The sequence below is a fragment of the Arctopsyche grandis genome, chromosome 8, assembly GCF_051622035.1.
Source record: "Arctopsyche grandis isolate Sample6627 chromosome 8, ASM5162203v2, whole genome shotgun sequence".
Lineage (NCBI taxonomy): Eukaryota > Metazoa > Arthropoda > Insecta > Trichoptera > Hydropsychidae > Arctopsyche > Arctopsyche grandis.
The window spans coordinates 17,867,255-17,888,442 of record NC_135362.1 but is presented as its reverse complement, the minus strand read 5'-3'; the positions used below and the strand labels follow the sequence as shown (position 1 = coordinate 17,888,442).

Below are 21,188 nucleotides of genomic sequence, written 5' to 3'. Positions count from 1 at the left end.
TCGTTCGAAATACTATTACATACTATGAATACTGAAATAATCAAATAACCCCCATTAAAAATATTAAATATATATAGTAAAATATTAAATAATATAGTATATTTCGCTTTTATCATAAATACATCTATATATGTATGTTCATACAATCTAAATATCTAAACGACATATTTTTCACGCAGCATGCTTTTCATTTCTATGTAATTACTATGCCGTCATTAACTAAACTTTCAACATAAATTATTCATAATGCACATATGTAGATGTTAAATTATTTTGAACATTTTTGGTATTAATGCACGAAAACCTCGATCAATTGAATTGATGAATGTAATATTTGAAAATATACATCTTAATATTTGAATCTTAAACAGGTTTTGTGTGTATGTATACTAATTGTTCAATTTCGACTATACATAAGTATATCATTCATATTAAGATTTTTTTTATATCTAATGTATCATTTTTAAACCAATAAGAAACTTAGATTTTCTTTGTCACAGACTCTTCCATGAATGCAACCACCAACTAGACGTCATGGCTTATTAGAGGAGATAATATCTAGAAGCACCATATAAAACATAACATGCAAAAATTGTGCGATTTCCAGTTCATTGTCATTTTATATTTAAAACTGTCATCCAAAAAAATGCTTTCACATCATTCAATAATAACTGCATTGCCTATATGATCTCGGTCTACATCAATACATACATATAGCATGTTTCAACACAATGCATTCATATTATTGCTTTATAGGTATACATATGTGTGTTTATTCAGTGTTTACGTGTTTTATTATTATTTTCATGCATGTCAATATCTTTCCTCATGCAAATTAAATTTGTCTAAGCACTTGCGATTATAACAACCACAGCAAAGAATAGAGGTGTTTAAATTCTGCTTAAACTCACGCATAAAACTTTCACTACCACATAAATTAATCCCGATGCCTCCCATCTGTTCCTATTAGCGAATCATACATTATTTATAAACACTCATTTACACGCAATACGTACATGTATGATTAAAGTTGATTGATTTTCGTTGAAAATAACTTTTACAATGCATTCTTTAGCTGCCGCCCTCAAGGAACGCGGGCTGGCAGTGCTGAGGTTTTCTTGCTTCCATAGACCAAGTATAATCGGTAGGGACAGTCTGTATGTTCGCTATGGAAAACAAGAGCAAGATGCAGTGTCATGCTTTGATTTCCTAGAAGAAATATCAACTGAAAATTTTCACTTTGGATCATCTAGTGAAGATAGCTCACAACAAGAACCGACTGTTCAAGACTCCACTAAACACGGTGAAAAGATTTCTAATCGATTGCACATAAAAAATTCTGATGATTCTTCTTTAGTTAATCTTCCGCAACATAACTATAGTGGCGAAAGGAATGTGACTTGAAATATTCTGTAGAAATAATGTTTGTTGCCTTAATACAGTGTTTCCTAATTGCTGATTTTTCTGCGAATCTCGTGAATTGAATACAGTCTAGGGCAGTGGTTCTTAATCTGGGTTCGATCGAACCCCAGGGGTTTGGTGAGTCAGTTTCAGGGGTTCGGCGGATGTCAAGACACACACCCGACTATATGATTCGGGTGCCAATTAAGAAGGGTTCGGTGAATGCGCATATGAAACTGGTGGGGGTCAGTACCTCCAACAAGGTTAAGAACCACTGGTCTAGGGGTTCTAGGTTGTATAAAATAGAAACAAATTGCATTGAAACATGTGTCAGTGAAATGAAATTTGAGAAACACTGCCTTAATAAATGACATTAATATTAAAGAGAAGAAAAAAAAACAATAGTATTCATGATCAGTTTTTTATTATTACATAAATGTTACAAATAGAAAAATTTAGAAATATTGATAACAGTCGAATTTCATATAAACGAACATCAAAATAATTACAAAATCCTTATATATATATATATATATATATATATATATATATATATAAAGTAATTTCCTCCGTAGCAAGCTCGCTCGTATATATGTAATGCAAACAGAATAAAATTGGTATTACAAGTCACAGAGCTTGTACTATCGTCGCTAATCAAACACACCGACATAAAATGAACTTGCACCAGTTAAGACAAATAAATGCATCTTCGATAACATTCCTTATTCTAATCACTTCCGTTTGTAATCCTATACCAATTAAACTCGCCATTTACTTTGAGATGCGCATATTCCAATTCTTAAATGACTTGTTATTTATCGAAACATCTGATCTACATACAATAACGAGAAATGGTAATATTGTATTTATAACGAAAAACTGACAGTTTGATGAAAACAAAATAAAGACACTATTTTTTAATAAAGTTGTGATGATCAGACCAGGTACATTGATTGAGCTTAGACGTTAAGACTGTAAATTGAAATAAGCATGTATGAAATGCAATAACGTACATAATTTTGAAAATGAAATAACAAAAAAATAAATATAAACACTGAATAAAATATTGCATTAAGCGATTGGGCGAAATGTGCAAGTTTAGAAGTGATATTCGTGTAATTTCTTTTTGGACCATAAAATAAGTAAAATTTTGTTCATTCAAATGTAGTTTTATTAGATGAGATTATATACTAAATTTGCAATAAATGTTATCGTATAATGTATAAGATTAATAAAAAAAATAATAAAACTATGTAAATATGTTCCATCTTGTCAAAATCCTCAAAATTGTATATTTACAACAAACAGTAATATATAATGTAGAAATTTATATTTGTACGTAATGTTAGATTTACACAAAATGTTTGTCCACTTATTTTAACGAAAAATATTCGATTATATTATAATTAATTCTCCATTTGATGATTCTGTTAAGAAATATCAGTCATAATATTAAATAAAATTCGAAATTTGTGTAAGAACTTAGATTCCAATAATACAGTTTTGCAATCGCAATAAGGTTATACATATAAATATTATGGCCACTAACTATATTCGAAAAGTAATACATTTATTTTTGGTTAACTGCAACTGGAGAATTAACTCAAATAATGTATTTAAAACTGTATATGTAAATAAATAGCATTTATCGTAAAAAAAACCTCTTACTTGCCATCTTGTTTAACGATATCTGGAAAAAACAAAACAATAAATTAGAGTAAACGAACCAAGAAAAATATATAAATACTAAAATATATTTTATTCAATAATTCATTACCTAGAATATTTATTTTTAGTTTGACAAAGCATTGCTCAACTTTTTTATAAGCAGTCCTGATAGAATTAATATGGAAGGTTATTTTTTTGTTTGTTTTGAAATGCATGCAATTAGAATGTGAAGTTAAATGAATGTAAAGTAAACATGAAATTACACAAGTTCTTCCACTATAAGTAGTTGCAAAGTAATATCAACAAATATGTCAAATTATTTTTAATTCGTCAACTAAATTTCGACTTTGTAGGTAATAAATAAGCATTAACTTAAACATGCGCGCACCAGTCGCAGAGTAGTTTCAAAACTCTATTGAGTGCATCCTTATTACTTGCGACAAAACCCATCCCATCACCATTACTAAATTTAAAAATGATTGCTTCATTTACCAAAAAGAAAAATACTGGTGCAAAACGTTCCATTTCCATTCTTTCTGAAATTCTTGTCTATCATCTTAGCAGAGTTTTTGATGTCCCCTCTTGACTCTTACATACATACATATAGTGTATATATTTATGTAGTTATCGAGTTCTATGACTCCTCAACTCTATTTAATAAAATATGTAATCTTATCATGCACTATCAGAGAAGACAGATTAAATTTGATAACCGACAATAATTCAACATTTTGAGGCTACATTGGATATATTTTCTTCTTGGTTGTCATCCATCGATTCTATCAAAAAAGTTTTCGATTTAAATAATAAATAAAGGAAGAAAAACACCCACAAACTATCAAAGCACATTATAATAGAACAGACAGATCGTTCCTCAAATTATTTTTTATCAAATGTAAAATTTTGGAGAACTCTATTTATGTATGTAATATGTGTAAATTTCTTTATAAATGTATCAAATTGTACATAATTTTGTATAACACTTCATATTACACTAATATATAGCATATAAATAGTACAAAGTACAAATATGTAACTATTACTACTCATATGTAACTAAACCATTCGTGGTAAATAAAATATATAGGTTTGTTACAGATGTCTTTAATTTCTTTCCAAACATTATTCATTTCCAGGTGATAAAGACCAATACAAAAGGTCGTATTTCTGCACTCCCTATCCTTACAAGCTCACAGTGCACTCAAAGATCAATTTTCACATGTTTCTTGACTGTCATGATTTATGCGATAACCATGCATTTTGCAATATGAGGACGCAAACCTTGCGTTTTTAACATTATCAGGTTCTGACAAAGCATACCAAGTAGTCAAATTACATACCCATATACGTATGTATGTTTGTTATATGTATTTAACACCGACACTTTCTTTCATCCATTATCTTCTTGCATACAAAGCAACATTTAGAGTGTTATATTTCACAGATTATTTAGTGGTGTGTATATTCAAAAACTTTTAGAAATAACAGAGGGATATCAATGTATTTTTCAATTCAAAATAAGTTTTTACGTTTGTAAAGGTGAGTTGGAAAGTCACATAAAATCAACATTAAAATGTAGGAACTACAGTAATACATGAGTCCTTTAGAGCAATTTTCATTTATTGAAGAGTGTGATTACATTTACAAAATTCACATAATTGGACATGGTCCAAACATAACACAAATAACATTTATTTAAAAGCATAATTTGTAGCAACAAAATATTAAAATTTTATTTCAGTTCCGTATATTTAACTCTTACGAACAACTATATATGTTTATCAAATATATGAGGTAAATTTTGATTTTACTTTTAATTTATTGAATCCATAAAGGCACTTGGATTGAGGTCATTATATTATATAGAAAAAATATAAAAATGTCATATTATATATATATATATATATATATATATATATATATATATATATATATATATATATATATATGTGTGTGTATTTTTCATCATATTATCATTAATAAAAGTTTTCAATAATCAACTTCATAATAACTAATCACAGTAAAAATGCTATTTTAATTAAGAAATGTCGGAAAAAGATAAAGTATATAGTAGCGTATCGGGATAAAAACGGCTAGCTGCTATAATACCACATAATAGCCAAACATGCTTCACAATAGCGATAATACTTTCAATGTTAGAAAAATGATCATAATTAAATTATCCCAACTAGTTAAATTACATAACAATACATTAAAATTTAGAATCATTACACATATAAGCGAATTTACATTTATATTAAAAAAATACATATTAAATGGAATGTACTTGAATCGTTTAAATCCAAAAATATTAAATATGGTACATTATCATTCAAACATATCCAACTGATGAAGTGTTAACACGATTTTACGACACTGCACATACTAGGCTATCATAGTTTGGCCTAGGCTATCATAGTTTGGCATGCTTGCATAGTCATCCTATATAATATACGTCGTAATGTGACATAACTATAAATTTTGTCAAGAACAACCGGTTTAAATACCGGTATATCACATGTCAACTTTATTTTTTATTAATAGAACAAAACGAGAAAGGAAATACAATTTTAAGCACACATCACCTGATTAGTAAGAACAAGAGCTGTTAGTGACACAAATTTAAAAGAAATGCACATCAATGCATTCAGTAATACTTAAATCATAAATAATAACTTCTATCACCTTTGAATATTAGTAAATCCATTAACTGAGATACCATGAATAGCATATGAGCAGAAAAAAGTCAAATATTCATTTTCAACCTCCAAACCAAATAATAAATGTAGTAAATTATTTGTGCCCGCTTTTCGAATAATAAAAATTATTAGTTAGTAATGAAGACCTTATCAAAGTTTTATACTGTTTAATGGCGTTTGGTAGCCTAAAACAGTGTCTCATGTATAATCCAAAAAGTAATACATATTATTATGAAATATAATAATTATAAGATTATTCGAAACAAACTAAAAATCGGATGTTTAACAATTCGAGTTAAATAAATGTTTATGAAAATACAACAAAAAATAATATATTTTAATACAGCTCATATACTAATCAATAATCTAAAATTTAAAGAACTAGAAATATAAGGGATATTTTGGGATGTTTTGTACAACAATGTAAATTCAATAACAGATTTAGTGGAAAAAAATTTAGTAGTTTGACCTTCTTTCAGCATTCTTGATGGAATTCGCAAGACAAAGTGCAAATATTGCACCGACAACCTGAAAATAGTAATAAAATATAATTTTCACAAGACATAATTATCAAAACATACAAAGTACTAAATATGCCTCCACTGCAAAAAACAATAGTCAGATTTGAAATTTAACTTACTTCGACAGCAGCAATTCCAATTGCTACGCCTCCAACTGTTTTGCCAGCAGTTTTCAAGAAATTGGTTAATACGTAAGCGCACCCTTGACTATAAGCTTGAGTAGGAAGACATGTACTCAAAGTGGATTCCACAACTCCACTAGGATTGGCACAGCAAGATACGGGTACTACGAAATTGTAATCTGCAGCGCTATTTATACCACAACATTGGAACTGCAAACAAAAACAATATTATTTAAATTTAATACACAATAAAAAAATAAATGACATAAAATTTCAATTTGATGATAGTACATGAGTTTGAAGAGAATCGAATGCTTCTTTGGCAGCGGCATTGCCATTCGAAGAATCCTTGAAAGTCCTCTCCATGAGTTCTCTCAACACAGCGTCCACATTTCCAATGTAAACAAATATAAGGATTCCAATAACGACTTGGAGAATGATGATAATAAGCATGATGACCGCATACTGCAAAAAAAAAAAAATAAGCATGATGTCGGATTCCAGACATATTACAAAAATTTCCTTGCATGTGTTTTATTTATACAAGTTATCTAAAGGGGATTATGATAACGACGAATGATGAAATATAATATTAGGTGCATTATTAGAATGAAATTTTAAAATTTATATTTATATGAACAAACTTATTTAAATTTACATAAATCGAACAATGTTTAATTAATATTATATACATATATGTAGCTTTTATAGCTGAATTTCAAATCCATGATTAGTTCAATGCATTCTCAGCCATGGATTTTATTTGTCTATGATAAAGGTATAATTATCTTTGAATTGTACCTACATTTTAAGATTTTTAATCACGCTGGATACAGACTGTCGTTATATGACAAACAACGCATGCAAAATGAATATATTTTTATACAAAATTTTTTAGTATGATTGTGGCAAATTCAGTTATAGAATCGTTTATACACAAAACGTCCAAGCTATCCAAACATACTACGAAAATGTCCTCATCTAGCAAGATCATTAGACCAAATCAAACAATAAATATTTCAGCGCTGACCGTTTGCTTACTCATTTACAACCTGCAATATGTTCAGTTTCAAAATAACTCACCGTGACAACCATGCAATGGCTTTCGCGGACCGCACCGCAGCAACCAAAGAATGCAATCACAAATATAATAGAACCGATGATGATGCACCATATCGGCATCAAGTTCATATTAGTATCCAGTAAATCGTCGAATTCGGTGATGTTCAACTTCAGCATAACACCAGAACCGAGGATCAAGAGACCGCATAGCTGAAAAAGCAAAATAAAAATGAATATGCGTTTAATTTATCACGAAACTGGCATCAAACTTATGTTGAAAATCTGATATCAGTTGCAATACTTTTTCAACTACTTCAATCATTATGAGTAGGTATATATTATGGGGATAATATAAAAAGGTTCCATGTGTGAATATTTTGTAGTTAAAAAGTGAAATTTTCAAATGGCAACATCTAATATATAATTTCGAAAGAGACTTTGTATGTAAGTATGTTTGTAAGTATTTTTGGTTGGGAACATCGAAAACAAAACAAAATTTGTATGACGACAATTTCAATTTCGCTTTCGATTTCGATTCTGTTTCCGGATTACTTAATCAGTACTTTTATCATTTCCGGATTTTTTCATCATTTCCGGATCCGGATGCCTTTTTCAATTCCGGATTCCGATTACTGTTTCAGTTCCTGATCCCGATTACTGTTTCAGTTCCGGATCCCCACAACTGTTTAATTTCCGGGTCTCCATAACTGTTTCAGTTCCGGATCCCGATTACAGTTTCAGTTCCGGATCCCAATTACTGTTTCAGTTCCGGATCCCAATTACTGTTTCAGTTCCGGATCCCAATTACTGTTTCAGTTCCGTATCCCTTTTTCAATTCTGGATTTAGATTACTGTTTCAGTTCCGGATCTGGATTCCTGTTTCAGTTCCGGATTCGGAATCCTTTTTCAGTTCCGGATCCTGATTCCTATTTCAGTTCTGGATCTCGACTCCTGTTTCAGTTCCGGATCTCGATGCCTGTTTCGGTTCCAGATCTCGATTCCTGTTTCAGTTCCGGATCCGGATCCCAATTACTGTTTCAGTTCCGGATCCCAATTACTGTTTCAGTTCCGGATCCCAATTACTGTTTCAGTTCCGTATCCCTTTTTCAATTCTGGATTTAGATTACTGTTTCAGTTCCGGATCTGGATTCCTGTTTCAGTTCCGGATTCGGAATCCTTTTTCAGTTCCGGATCCTGATTCCTATTTCAGTTCTGGATCTCGACTCCTGTTTCAGTTCCGGATCTCGATGCCTGTTTCGGTTCCAGATCTCGATTTCTATTTCAGTTCCGGATCAGGATTATTTTTTTCAGTTCCAGTTCACTTATACATATATTAAAAAAACCCATTAATTTCTGCTTGGCTGTCATTAAATATTATTTTTTTCCCGATTCTTTAATTCGTTAAATTTAACAAAAAAAAAAATAATTTTTACTATAAGATTAACTATGTTTAATCGGTTTATATAATAAAAACGTAAAGGAGGAATTTAAAAACCGAGCGAAGCCGGGTATAACCATACCATACATATATATGTAAGATAATAGTATCCACCATTATTTTGTTGTGTGTACGTAAATTCGCTTCTGGTTGGCTGTTGTTAAATATTCATTTTTTTCGATTCAAATAAATTTAAAAAATAATAAAACAAATGAACGTTATTAATATGGAGCAAAGCCAGGTGGAACCACTGATTACACGAAATATCGTTCACGTATGTTTTGTACACCGACAACTCGCTCACTGACACTTCGTTCACCGACATTTCGCTCACGGACGGTTCGTTCACAAGTCACTCATGACTAGTCGCCGGACTCATAAGGTGCCGCGTATTGTTCAAAGGTTGTAAATGCATTGTTTAAGGTTTGCCGAACCTTTTTTACAAATGAACAATGGATAGCACTGTGACTATCCTACCTCTACTCATGACAGTTGGTCCACAGCAGTGGTGTTTCGTGAGAATTCATAGGGGGGGGCTGCAGAGATTAAACGGACTGTAGTACCGGTGATCAAATGCAGACAAAAATAGCATGCATTCTTACTATACTGGAAGGGCTGTGGCCCCGCAGGCCATATAGACGAGCCGTCAATGGTCCACAAACATTTCCTTCACGGACATTTCGTTCACAGACATTTCGATTGCAAATCGTAAGTGAACGGAGGAGGGTCGTTATCGAATCATTTTTTTCAACTTTTTCCAAAATGAATTTATACAATTATATATAATCTTATAAATTAGTCAAATTTATTACTCATTCAGATAAAAATTATAATAACATATTATTAACTTAAATGAATTATATTATTACTAGGAAACTTTTTGCTTTTTCAAATCGCATTTCCCTCAAAGAAGCCATAAAATTTTAAATGGAAATTTTCATCTATAATTCGCCCAAACTCCAATAACAATCTCCCGATACATATAAACAATGTTTCCTAATATATATGTACATATTTAGATAGAAATGTGGCTCGCCAAATATAAATATCTTACATCACAAAATAGTACATATAAATCAAAACCAGCCGATTAACACTTGAGCAGTCATTAACAAAATTAGCAAACACATAAACTGACTTTTACCATACAAACATCCAGAGAGAGCGTCATATCTTACATCCCACATACCGATAACATTTTAATTCCACATCGACTGAAACCATACTAAACTAGGACGAAAAGACGTCGGAGGATGCGTCAAGTGATAAAATACGTCCTCGGAAACTAGGACATGCAATTTGAATACTAACCGGCGACTATTAAAACCGCACACATCCACAAAGAAATCATAATACAACCAGCGTTCATATATAACGTGAAAAAAATCATGGGCAATAAAAAAAATGTGATATCAGCTTCAAGTTTATCGCTGCCAAAGATAGACCGTACCATTTTCACACACATACACATACAATGTCATCTGTAAATATGAAAACCATTCGATAATATGTATACCAAATTTTCGTTGGAAACTAGCAGTTTGGTCGAAATGGATAGCATGTTGTAACAATGACAAAATAGTGGCGTTTGGTGTGCGAGTATAACTGTATAATTGAGTGGCATACGGAAACGACAGACAAAGATGGCCGTGGCGTAAGCGCGATGATCTCATCAGTCGTCAATTAGTACAGGCGAGGTTCCTGAGCGACTCAAAACAACTCACAGGACTCAAAAACAACATGGCGATCGGTGCATCGACATTTGCACTGCATACTTATAAAATATTGCTATATTTTATGTACATATGTACATGCGTGCGAAGTATCAATACATAAAGTTGTGTGATCGTGAGAAAATTCAACGATAAAAAAGTTTTAGACAAATTTTATGTGTATGTATGTAGAGAGGTAGAACATTTGGTTCAGATATTCTTTTGATATTAAAAAAATAAACATTATATATCAATGCACTTTATAGGTAAATTTTAGTCGAATGCGGCTCACAGCTGTCTAAATATTTAGGTCGACCGATTTAAATAAATGTCTCATATTTAGAGGCAGACTGAGCCATAAGAAAGACGGGAATTTCCCAGTGAGTTTTCACGTCGAAAATAGAAACTTCGATATAATTCACATTCCAATGACAAATCAGTTCCCGTTTACAGCTAGTCAAGTTGGAAACAAATTGCAATATGTATTTATTTTTTGGGAAGATTTCATCTTGCAGAACATTTTAATAATTGAACTACACTGTTTTTATCTCACGATGGCGTATTTTTTATATCATGATATTTAAAAAAATATAATTTAATAGAATTAAAAAAAAATAGAATTAAAAAAAATGTTTAATAGAATTAAATAGAATTTCAAAAAAAAAACGCCTTCGGGATGGGAAAATAGTGTAATGTTGATATTTTGAATGCAAACTGTCCCACAATTTTTACACGGTAGATCTTACTTTGACCATATTGCCAGGAAAAATGTGGAATCTAAAGAAGCTGGTAGTCACGAGAGGGAAGGCGAACGAGAGGACGATCTCCCATAAGACGTTCAGACTAAATTAAAGAACTGACAGGATATTTTCAAGCGCACAAGACTGGGAGGAGTGCCGGATTCCAGATGATAAAAATTACAACGACGATCAGCATTAGGAATGCCAAATTACTCGACTATTTAAGTATTCGGGTAGTACGAGTAACCGCTTGGGGACTTATTGTTTGAGTAATATAGTATCTATCGATCCTTCCTTAAGTACATACATACATAGGTACTTGTACTACCCGGGTATTAAAAATTCGAGTAATTTGCTATCCCTACTCAGTATTGAGCAAACGAGATAGAAGATTAGCAAAGATCGGCGTTGGGTGGATGCTTTTCGCACAAAAATGGTTTTCTATTGTCAATTTCTTTGAACTAATATAAACCTTGTAAAGACCATGTTTTTTGCTCTCTTGCTTTCAACACTAATGGAGCGGTCTAACTCAACATAAATTTATAAAAAATACCGGTAATTCTATTTTGAAGACCAAAGCAGAAGAATGAATCATGTAATTTAAATAGTTTTCCGACCTTCACTCGTTTACCGTTTAATAACATAGCAAAGCCAGTCGTTTGATCAAGTAACACTAAATTCGAACACATAAAATTTAATTTACAATACATAGATTGTGTTGTCATACGATAAATATGTCCTTTCGTCCTACTCGACTAAACAGTCGCCCTCTGCATATCAACATTTCACAGTTCATTGTCATTCTACATATTGCAATTAACTAAGGTTGTGGAGCGTTATAGAAAAGCGAGCTTAGATGTCAAAAATTTTGAAATTAGTTTTAATTTAGTGTACCCAAAAGAAACAAAAGATCCACATTAGAGAAAGTATAAAAGTTTAATTTGTGATGAAAACGGAATTTTTTTAGTAGAAGTTTATTATATTTATTAGTATGTGAAAGAACAATGTGAAAAACAAAAAAAAAAACGTTTTTGAAAGTTTGAACTTTTTGTGGATGAACATTATGTCGGGGAATCTTTCCGTCACGTGAACATTCTATTAGGTGGACGTTCTGTCGCGTGACGTTCTGCCGTGTGAACATTTGTCAAGTGGAGGTTCTGTCGAATGAGCGTGTTGTGGGTAAAAATTCTGTCGTATGAACATTTTGTGAGCGTTTTCTCCGTCCATGACACTCTAACAGTCGTAATATCACCAACTAATGCAACAAACACACTAACGTTCGAATATATGTCGTAATTATACAGTGTGATCTGATGAAAATCACTAACTTTTTATATTTTGTATTTATGAACGTATTCATCAAATAAATAAAATGTGCGCATTTGTCGAAGTTCTACCCTCTCCTCAATTAGACATAAACAACAATAATAACACGACGATTTGGTGATTAAGGCCGCACAAAGCGATCTAGCACACGTCACTAAAATCTCTATCACGGAACATCTGGCTCCCGAAATTTCCATCCATCGAGAGCTACCGACGCTAACAATTATACTAACGAGAATTCGAGTGCGAGATATTCCGTATTCGCGATTTTCATGGCAACGATTGTCGTGTGCGCGAAATAATCCTTTGACCCAGATCGACATACATAATATGTATACTATACATACATTATCTAATCGCAAGCATAAAATAATTAAAACAAATAAATGCAAAATAGGATTCGCTCGACTTAACCAGCGGCGTGGACTAGTGGTTAGCATAGTATGCTTTCGAGCAGAGTGTTCACAGGTTCGAGTCCCACTAGAGTCCCGCTGCTGGCCAGACCTTGGTTTGTGACTCCAGGTCGATCGTTTCTAAGCAGAATTCGCCATTTTTTCTGATCTTCATTGAAACGATTAAATTATAAAAATTGGCATCTCCTTCCTATCGCTCTTGCTAATCTCAAGTTATTCAGCGTCGTGAGATCAGCCAATTCGATTATAAAATGCTGCAAAAATTTCTCCGTGTATGTCACTGTGGATGTTTATATTAAATGCATATTGATTGCATTGTATTAAGGGCACTCGTAGCTTTGGAGCGATCTGTAAAGGCGAGTGTTCATGTTCTATGAAATAAATAAATATAAAACTACTGCAACTTCTACCCCACAGCCCCGAATTTAACAGTACAAAAAATACACATCGAGCACTTACACTAAAACCAGTGCACAAAAAGGCAACTATCTAAAATTAGACGTCAGCCAATACACGTCTCATAATAGCCGACTACCTATTGAACAGTTCCACTTCTCGTCCATACGAATGGATGGCATTGAAAAAGATGCTAGTAATGTGACGCATCCATTCCACAATTACACACTCATTATATCTGCATAGACAGAGAGAACCATTCCAATGCGACGAAAATCCCCACCATTGTTTCAGCAGTCGTCTGAAAGAACGTCGTAAAACCATAAAAAACGCCAACCGAAATGGCGACGAGCATCATCACTATCAAGATTAGGCGTCGATTTCGCGATGAGCTAAAAATCGCATGACGCAATGACGAAATGAGCTCATTCCCCATATATTCACGGTGACTCCGACCTTGGACGTGAGAAAAAACCCGCGTCGGTTTCACTTCCAACGCCGATCACCAGACGCGATGACGAAAAATCGTCATGGTCGGTTCTGGGGAAAACTTGCTCAGCGTGTCCAGTGCGAATTCGCCTAATGGAAAAATTGCGTCAAGACATACGGGCCCAGGTTCGTTATCAGAGGAAGTGCTCGAGCGCCATTAGGGTTAGTCAGATTATAATGTATGTATGTGTGTGTGTGTGTGTGTGTGAGTCACTATCTTTATTGACGAGTGTCGGTTAAATTAACTTCGCGGCGGGATGTGCAACACCGCAGATTCGGTTACAATCATATCATGTCGAAAAATATGTACTATATATGTATATGAACGGATCATTCGTTAATTATTTGATAATTGTCATTGATTCATAAAATATTATACATATTAAAAAATGTTAGAATTCGTTAAAATGACAATTAATTGTGTTATAATTGGATTACGGAGGGTGGTTAGGGCAACGACAAATAACAATACACATTCCAAAAGAGCTAAAAGTAAGCAAAAATCTTGTAAAAAATGCTTTCGACGAACAGCAAAACATATTTGCCCCGATCCCTATACGATGTCTAGTTACATATAATCAGACTTAGGCAGCCAGGATGCTTCAACCCACAAAAAATTGTTCACTATTGTCAATTACTATCGTCATACAAAGCAAAAGAGCAAAAAAAGAAAAGTTGACAATAGTGAACCATTTCTGTGTGTTAAAACTAAAGGGCGGATAGAGAGCGTGCTTTTTCCAGGAATCACGGCATTTTGGGTCTATTCACAAAGCCAGAGTGCAATAAAAAAAGGTTCGGCGAACCTTTAACAAAGGTTCATCATAAAAATGAACAATGCACAACGAACAATAAACAAAGAACGGCACGCTTCCGGTCCTACCTCTAGTTAAAACATCCTGGTCGCCTAAGTCTGGCTATAATTAAGTCGACGGCACTCAAACCGGTGGTTAAGAACCTTTTTTAAGTTAAAAAGTTTCGACAAAAAAAAAATCAGCATAATTTAACTATAATAAATAATTATACTAAAAGAATGTAAAGGGATGCAAGGAAGGCCTCTGAGGAGATAGGTGGATGAAATTAGAAAAATGTGTGGGATGAGATTGATGAGAGTTGCCGAAAGTAAAAACGAATGGAAGCATGTTGGAGGCTTTCATCCGGCAGAGCATGGTGAATGGCTGTAAATGATGATGATGTAATTCCAAAAAACCAATAAGCATATTTTGGCAGAAACAAAAAATAAGATTGTCCTGCAACATATCTATATACATATTTTATCTGTTTACTCTATTTTGTTTTGATAGATAAAAATTAAGCACATTATAAAAACATGATAAAATAATACAAACAAATAACCAGTGTTATGCCCGTTGATATTTGAACACACGATTTTTAGAATGTAACTGCAATACATATGTTGCGGGGAATTCGATAAATCCGTTTATTAAAGGCGCAAGCAATCTGAATCATGCAGCACAGATGTGCTCGTGGTTTTCAGCTGAGAAAGGCGTGTCTTCATGTCATTGTAAATTCGTACGATCTTATTTTTTTGATAAGTTTATAGTTTCTCCTATATTTCTTCAAACATGGGAATCCCCGTTATCGACCACTGTCATGCGGTTCCGCGACAAATCGCTCACGGACCTAACACTCAATGACATAACGCGCACGGAATTATTCGTACGTATAAAAACGTTATTTTTTTACACAATAATTATTCCAAAACTCAATTAAACGTATCGTGACAAATTAACACACTATCCAAAGTTTATTATAAGAATTTTTAATTCTTCGTATTAAAGAGCCCATGACCATCGCAAGTAAATCGGTATCTCCAATGATCTAACTTTAAATAACCTCGACTAACCTAACTTACCCCCTTCCTTATCGATTAATAATACCACTAGCCGGTTATAATCAGCTTATCACATACATATACGGAAAATATTTGAATTCGACATGTCAAATAAAAATTATACTTCGTAAATATGTACATATGTATGTACCAGTGGCGTGCGGTGAAATTCTTCTCCCTGTTTTAATTTCGTCGCACAGCCTTACTTATGTGTGTGCATGCAGGACACAAGAGGATGCGGTATGATGTTACAGCATCCTCTTGTATCCTACTCGCGCAAATATAAATAAAGTTGTGCGATAAATTTCCAAAGAAAGAGAAATTTCCACCGCACGCCACTGATATGTACCTAAGTACGTATGATATGTACCTTACATATGTAGATAAGGTAAAAAAAAAAAACGAAATCGATAGATAAATAACCAAACTACATACTCATCGCACAAACACGCTTGCCTGAATTGTGCACACAAAAATACATAATCTGAACATTAAATACAAGTTATGGAGTTTTTGCTTCCTGTGCGAAATCTTCACACCGAACTGTGCGGTTGCATCTGTAACACTTGCCTATATACATATGTAGTTGCTACCCAGGATGTAGATACGGTTAGGTGATTATTCCACACAAAACGATCTCGCAAAAGTCATTAAAATCTCTATCACGGAACATGTGGCACCCGAAAAGTCCATCCATTGAGAGTTATCACGCGAACTATCATACTAACGAAAACTCGAATGCCAAATATTCCTTATTCGTGATAATGATTGTCGTGTGTGCGATCGCAATGTGTGAAATAATCCGTTTACCGTAGATACATATGTATATGTTCAGAATTAAGGTATATTCATATTAGCACAGCACATGTCAGCAACTGCGCGTAACCAGCAAGTACTTAGAAAAGTATTCTTAGGGGCGACATTTGTGGGGGGGCAGCCCCCCCCCCCCCCTAGATTTGAACGACTTTATACGAAGTCCGAAGAATTGACAGAAACGACTGCTAGGAAATCGGAACGTTATCGCCAGTAACACGATACATATTTTAACATTACAACATGTTTTAACAAAACACTATGGAAGTGGAAAACGCGTTGACTAAAATTGGTTCCATTACGCGGAAAACTTAAACGCGATAAAGCCCAACTTTTATTGGTGTAATTCAATTATGACAAATAGTCAATAATGACTTCATACATTTTTATGTGTATACGTATGCACTCGGATATGACGATTCGTTTATTGTTGTCATTAAAAAATTATTCATTATTCATTGTTACAGTATTTTATATGTAATGTATTGGCGAATGAATTTCTAGTGTTATTTTTTCTGCAATATAGTATTTGCGATTGCTCTCTTCTAAAACCCACCTTCTAAAACAAAGGCGTACATCTGGAAGACATTTTATACATTATATTCGTCTGCCACGATGTCTGCCAAAACATAATCACGAAATATAAATATTGGAAATCGTTGTTTCGTACATTTTCAAAACATTCGAACGTGCCCATTCGAATCTAGACTATGTTTCTGAGCGGTTCAACGCCAGATTTTCAAACGAATAAAAAAAATCTCATCAAAAGCGTTCATTTTCACCGACAACGTAACCAAATATCTCCATTGCGCAAACAACTCTCAGCTGCAATACGATCCCTCAGTGTGTTCTTCAAGAAAAAAATCCGCCAGCAAATATGATGTGTGTCATCATTTTATGCTTGTCTCCTTTGCATTGTATTGTATAATATAATATTTTACACACAACTAAGAATTCAATTTAATATTTCAAGCACTCCGAACCAAATTAAGCCGTTGCAGGAATTTCATATCTGCTTGAAGGGCCTATTAGTATGTACGATGGAAGGTCAAAAGTTCCATGGAAACGAATTACGGCAGATAAAAGATCCCTGATTGGGATAAAGTGCGTAATATGCGAAAAGTGTCATGACTCATCAACGTGAGTAGTTGCTTTGAAATGATTCATAACTTAATTAGTTTGTTTATAATATTAACTTTATGAATAAACTTATCTACGTGTATGCTCACTATTGGTAATTAAATCAATATACTTGAAGGCTGGCCTGTTACTACAATCAATATGCGATTATGAATCAATTGCAAACACTCTAGTATTATATATCAAAGGTGTTTGAAAGCTCTTTTCCGGTACATTCCATATCAGTGATAATTTTTATAAAAATATTCATCAACAATATAAAATACCCCACTGACGTAACATAAATGTAATATTAAGTTTTCTGAAACGATTAAACGAATCTTAAATCGGGAATATTAAGTAATATTATATCAGTAAGTAATTCGGGAAACAGTAGTCTGAAGCGGAAATAAAAATATCGCCTGCGGCGCGTAGAAAGTAATTCGAAAGTCTAATCAACTTTATCACAAATTACAGCATACGTTTCGACAATTTGTATTTTAAAATGAGCTGAAATGTGTATACCAAAAGAAAATCAAACATGTGAGCATTTTTACCGGTGAAAACAAACGTTCACGGACAAAACGTACCAGTAGAAGGTTCACGGTTAAAATGTAAAAAAAATACGAGAATAAATAAAGAGAAAACGTTAACACGAAGTAACGATCACGCGACAAAACGTTCATGCGACAATATGTTAACCTATAAAACGTTTAATTTGTTTACGAAAAACGTTCAAGAATTCGATGAAACGTGTAGTGACGAAGATTTACACACTTTCCTTCTATAGTTCAATAAATAAAAATATGTATATTAGATAAGCCAATCTAATCAAAATTTATTCACCAAGTACAAACGTTTTCATAAGAATGTTCGATTTCTTCATATTAGTAAGGAAACATAATGAACATTTTATGAAATCGAAAGTTTTGCCTGTGAACGTTTTGTCCACGGAACCATTCTTACCGTAGCCTGCCACCTCATCAATACTAGATCGTAAATAATATACGAACTGGAAATTTAAATCCATAATTAATATGAATACACAAAAATAAAAGTAAAAAAAGATCGATTCATTCCTCGGTTCGACCGTGAGATGTAAGTCTGTTATTGTTAACGTTTTTTTCTTGATTTCGAGACTAAAAAATTCAATGCGTTTTTATTTTTCATCGACTGATTTATGCCTCGTCTCAATCTCGATTCTTATTGGTCGACAAGTTTTACCATGAATCTCTAGCAAAAGCAAATCTCTGAATACACAATTCCTATCAATCAATGAGCATCAATATGAATATTTATCAAACGCGAATATCTAAATACGCAATTCCTATTGGTCGATGAGCATTGTTATAAATCTCTAAATTCGCTATTCCTATTGGTCGATGAGCATAGTTATGAATATTTAATTAGTAAATACGCAATCCCTATTGGTCGATGAGCTTTGTTTTGAATCTCTAGCAAACGCGAATCTCTTTATATACCTACTGATCAGAGATAGGTAGTAAGAATCGCAATATCGTTTCTTCTGCATACTACCAAGTGAAATAAAACCTAGTTAGTACAAGTGCAAATTTTTTTCCAATTGAGAAAATCCCATGGCAGATCGTTCGCTATCTCAATGTTAACGAAGCTATTTTTCGATCGCGGTCGCGCAAGCGATGAACCAATCACGCGCTAATAAAGCACGCCCACAACAAAGGGATAGGCTGGAGAGCAAAACGAACGAAGCCAGGATAACCGACTCAAATAAACAAGTGGGACGAGATTGCACAACCGAACTGCGTCACTCGTCGACAACAAAGGTTCGCACAAGAACTACCCCCTCTAAACAATCAATATGGGTCAAACAAAACTTTCGTCCTTGAGATGAAAAACAAATTCGCGCTTGCACAATAAAAAAATTACATTTTATTTTTAACAAAAAAAAAGGTCGGGGCGCGGTTAAATCGCTTAAGGCCAAAAGCTACACATCAGAAGTCGGCCAGCCGACTAGATACGCGTCCACATTGCGATCGTCCATATATTCGATGCCAGGACACGTGCACTTCCAGAAGCGGAACGACGGATTTAGATTCGGGGAGCTGGGCGTGTTTTTAATCGTCGGACAGATGCAGCAGTAGGGTAATGACTAATGTATAGATCTGGATGTGTAATGTATAGGTAGAAGCAACAGGTATTGTTATTATGGCGGCCGATTAGGACACACCTCGCGGCTGCTTTCACTACTACGGATACATGCGGACGCGCGCGATATCGTGGAATGCAACAATATGCGATTGGAGATTTGAATGCGAATACTCACTGCGAAGATCAAATTGAAGAAAAACAGGATGTATTTGACAAAACTAGTGCCGCAACCCATCTTGGCTGAGCTTCGAAACTGTCGAAAAGAGCGAGATCGGAGGTAGACGACTATGAAGTCAACCGTTCCAAGGCAGACTGACGCCGGTTCGCCACAGTCAGCACGCGATCTCCAAATACTCGATCACAGTGCTGACAACATACACATCCTTTTCCAACGCCGTTTGTTGAGTTGCGCCGATTACACGACATCTTGTTCACGGATGTTTCGTTCACCGACAACTCGTTCACTGACACTTCCTTCGCCGACATTTCGCTCACTGGCGCTTTGTTCGCGGACGGTTCGTTCACGACCGTTGGTTCACAGATATAGTATTTTTGAAAGTTGTGTTTATTACATTATCATTTAATTAAGATTTATAAAAATAATTTCTTCGCCGCGATCTGATTTTTTCAGATTTTACGAGAATTTTAACCACAACAAACTCTTGATTTAAATACATACTGTTGCGTGGACGTAAAGAGGGGTTTCCAGGATCGGACAGAAAGATGCAGTAGTGTAGTAGAGGTTCTTTATTGGTCTGCACCCGTTGGCTCTCCAGCTCCGAATGTTCTACGGTCTGAAGGCGCCCAATATTTATACTCATCGGACGCTCTCCGTACACAGATATTATTGGTCGATGAGTCGTGAGATCCTATTGGCCGTTGTACACGACTCCTCTATAAGTTGAGGCCATTTTGGCACGAATGCGAGATCAGGTGATCCACGCTAGTAAACCTTCGGCCCATGAGCGCCACTGGTAATTGGACTATTCGTCACATTGGGGTGGTCACAAAGACAACTTTTGCCATGAAAATCGCGAATACACAATATTTGGCACTCAAGTTCTCGTTACTATGATAGTTATCGTTAGTATGATGGACTTTTCGGCTGCCAGATGTTCCGTTATAGAGATTTTAGTGACTTTGTGACGAATAATTTGTGACCAGTAATCACCGAACCACGCCACTCGCCTAATTTCAACGTTACAATACAAATAACTTGATTTTCAAAATAAAAAAATATATATTATGTATTTTTATATATTCTAACTCCTTGTTGCTACTGCACTTCTT

At 33.9% G+C, this 21,188-nt stretch overlaps 3 protein-coding genes across 4 annotated transcripts in view; 1 reads left to right on the top strand and 2 right to left on the bottom strand.

The window, feature by feature from the left end:
* Positions 1-1,899, top strand: part of LOC143916120 (uncharacterized) — a 202,673-nt gene extending 200,774 nt beyond the window's left edge. Inside the window, exon 13 of the mRNA XM_077437035.1 lies at positions 1,076-1,899. Coding sequence (XP_077293161.1) covers positions 1,076-1,404 — 329 coding nt within the window. The 3' untranslated portion in view covers positions 1,405-1,899. The remainder of the gene's footprint in view (positions 1-1,075) is intronic.
* The window catches only part of LOC143916129 (uncharacterized), a 305,722-nt gene that overhangs the window by 31,099 nt on the left and 253,435 nt on the right, over positions 1-21,188 (bottom strand). The window lies entirely within an intron of this gene.
* Tsp42Ed (Tetraspanin 42Ed) lies at positions 1,811-20,263 on the bottom strand. Of its 2 annotated transcripts, XM_077437063.1 has the most exons (6): positions 20,074-20,263; positions 7,495-7,683; positions 6,703-6,876; positions 6,409-6,621; positions 6,238-6,296; positions 1,811-3,091 (listed from the first exon to the last, which is right to left on the bottom strand). In XM_077437063.1, the coding sequence occupies exons 1-6, from the start codon at positions 20,131-20,133 to the stop codon at positions 3,082-3,084; spliced, it is 705 nt and encodes a 234-aa protein (XP_077293189.1). In that variant the 5' UTR covers positions 20,134-20,263; the 3' UTR covers positions 1,811-3,081. The 2 variants fall into 2 exon arrangements, with proteins under 2 accessions (XP_077293189.1, XP_077293188.1); XM_077437062.1 differs by lacking the exon at positions 1,811-3,091 and having other exon boundaries at positions 6,225-6,296; positions 20,074-20,206.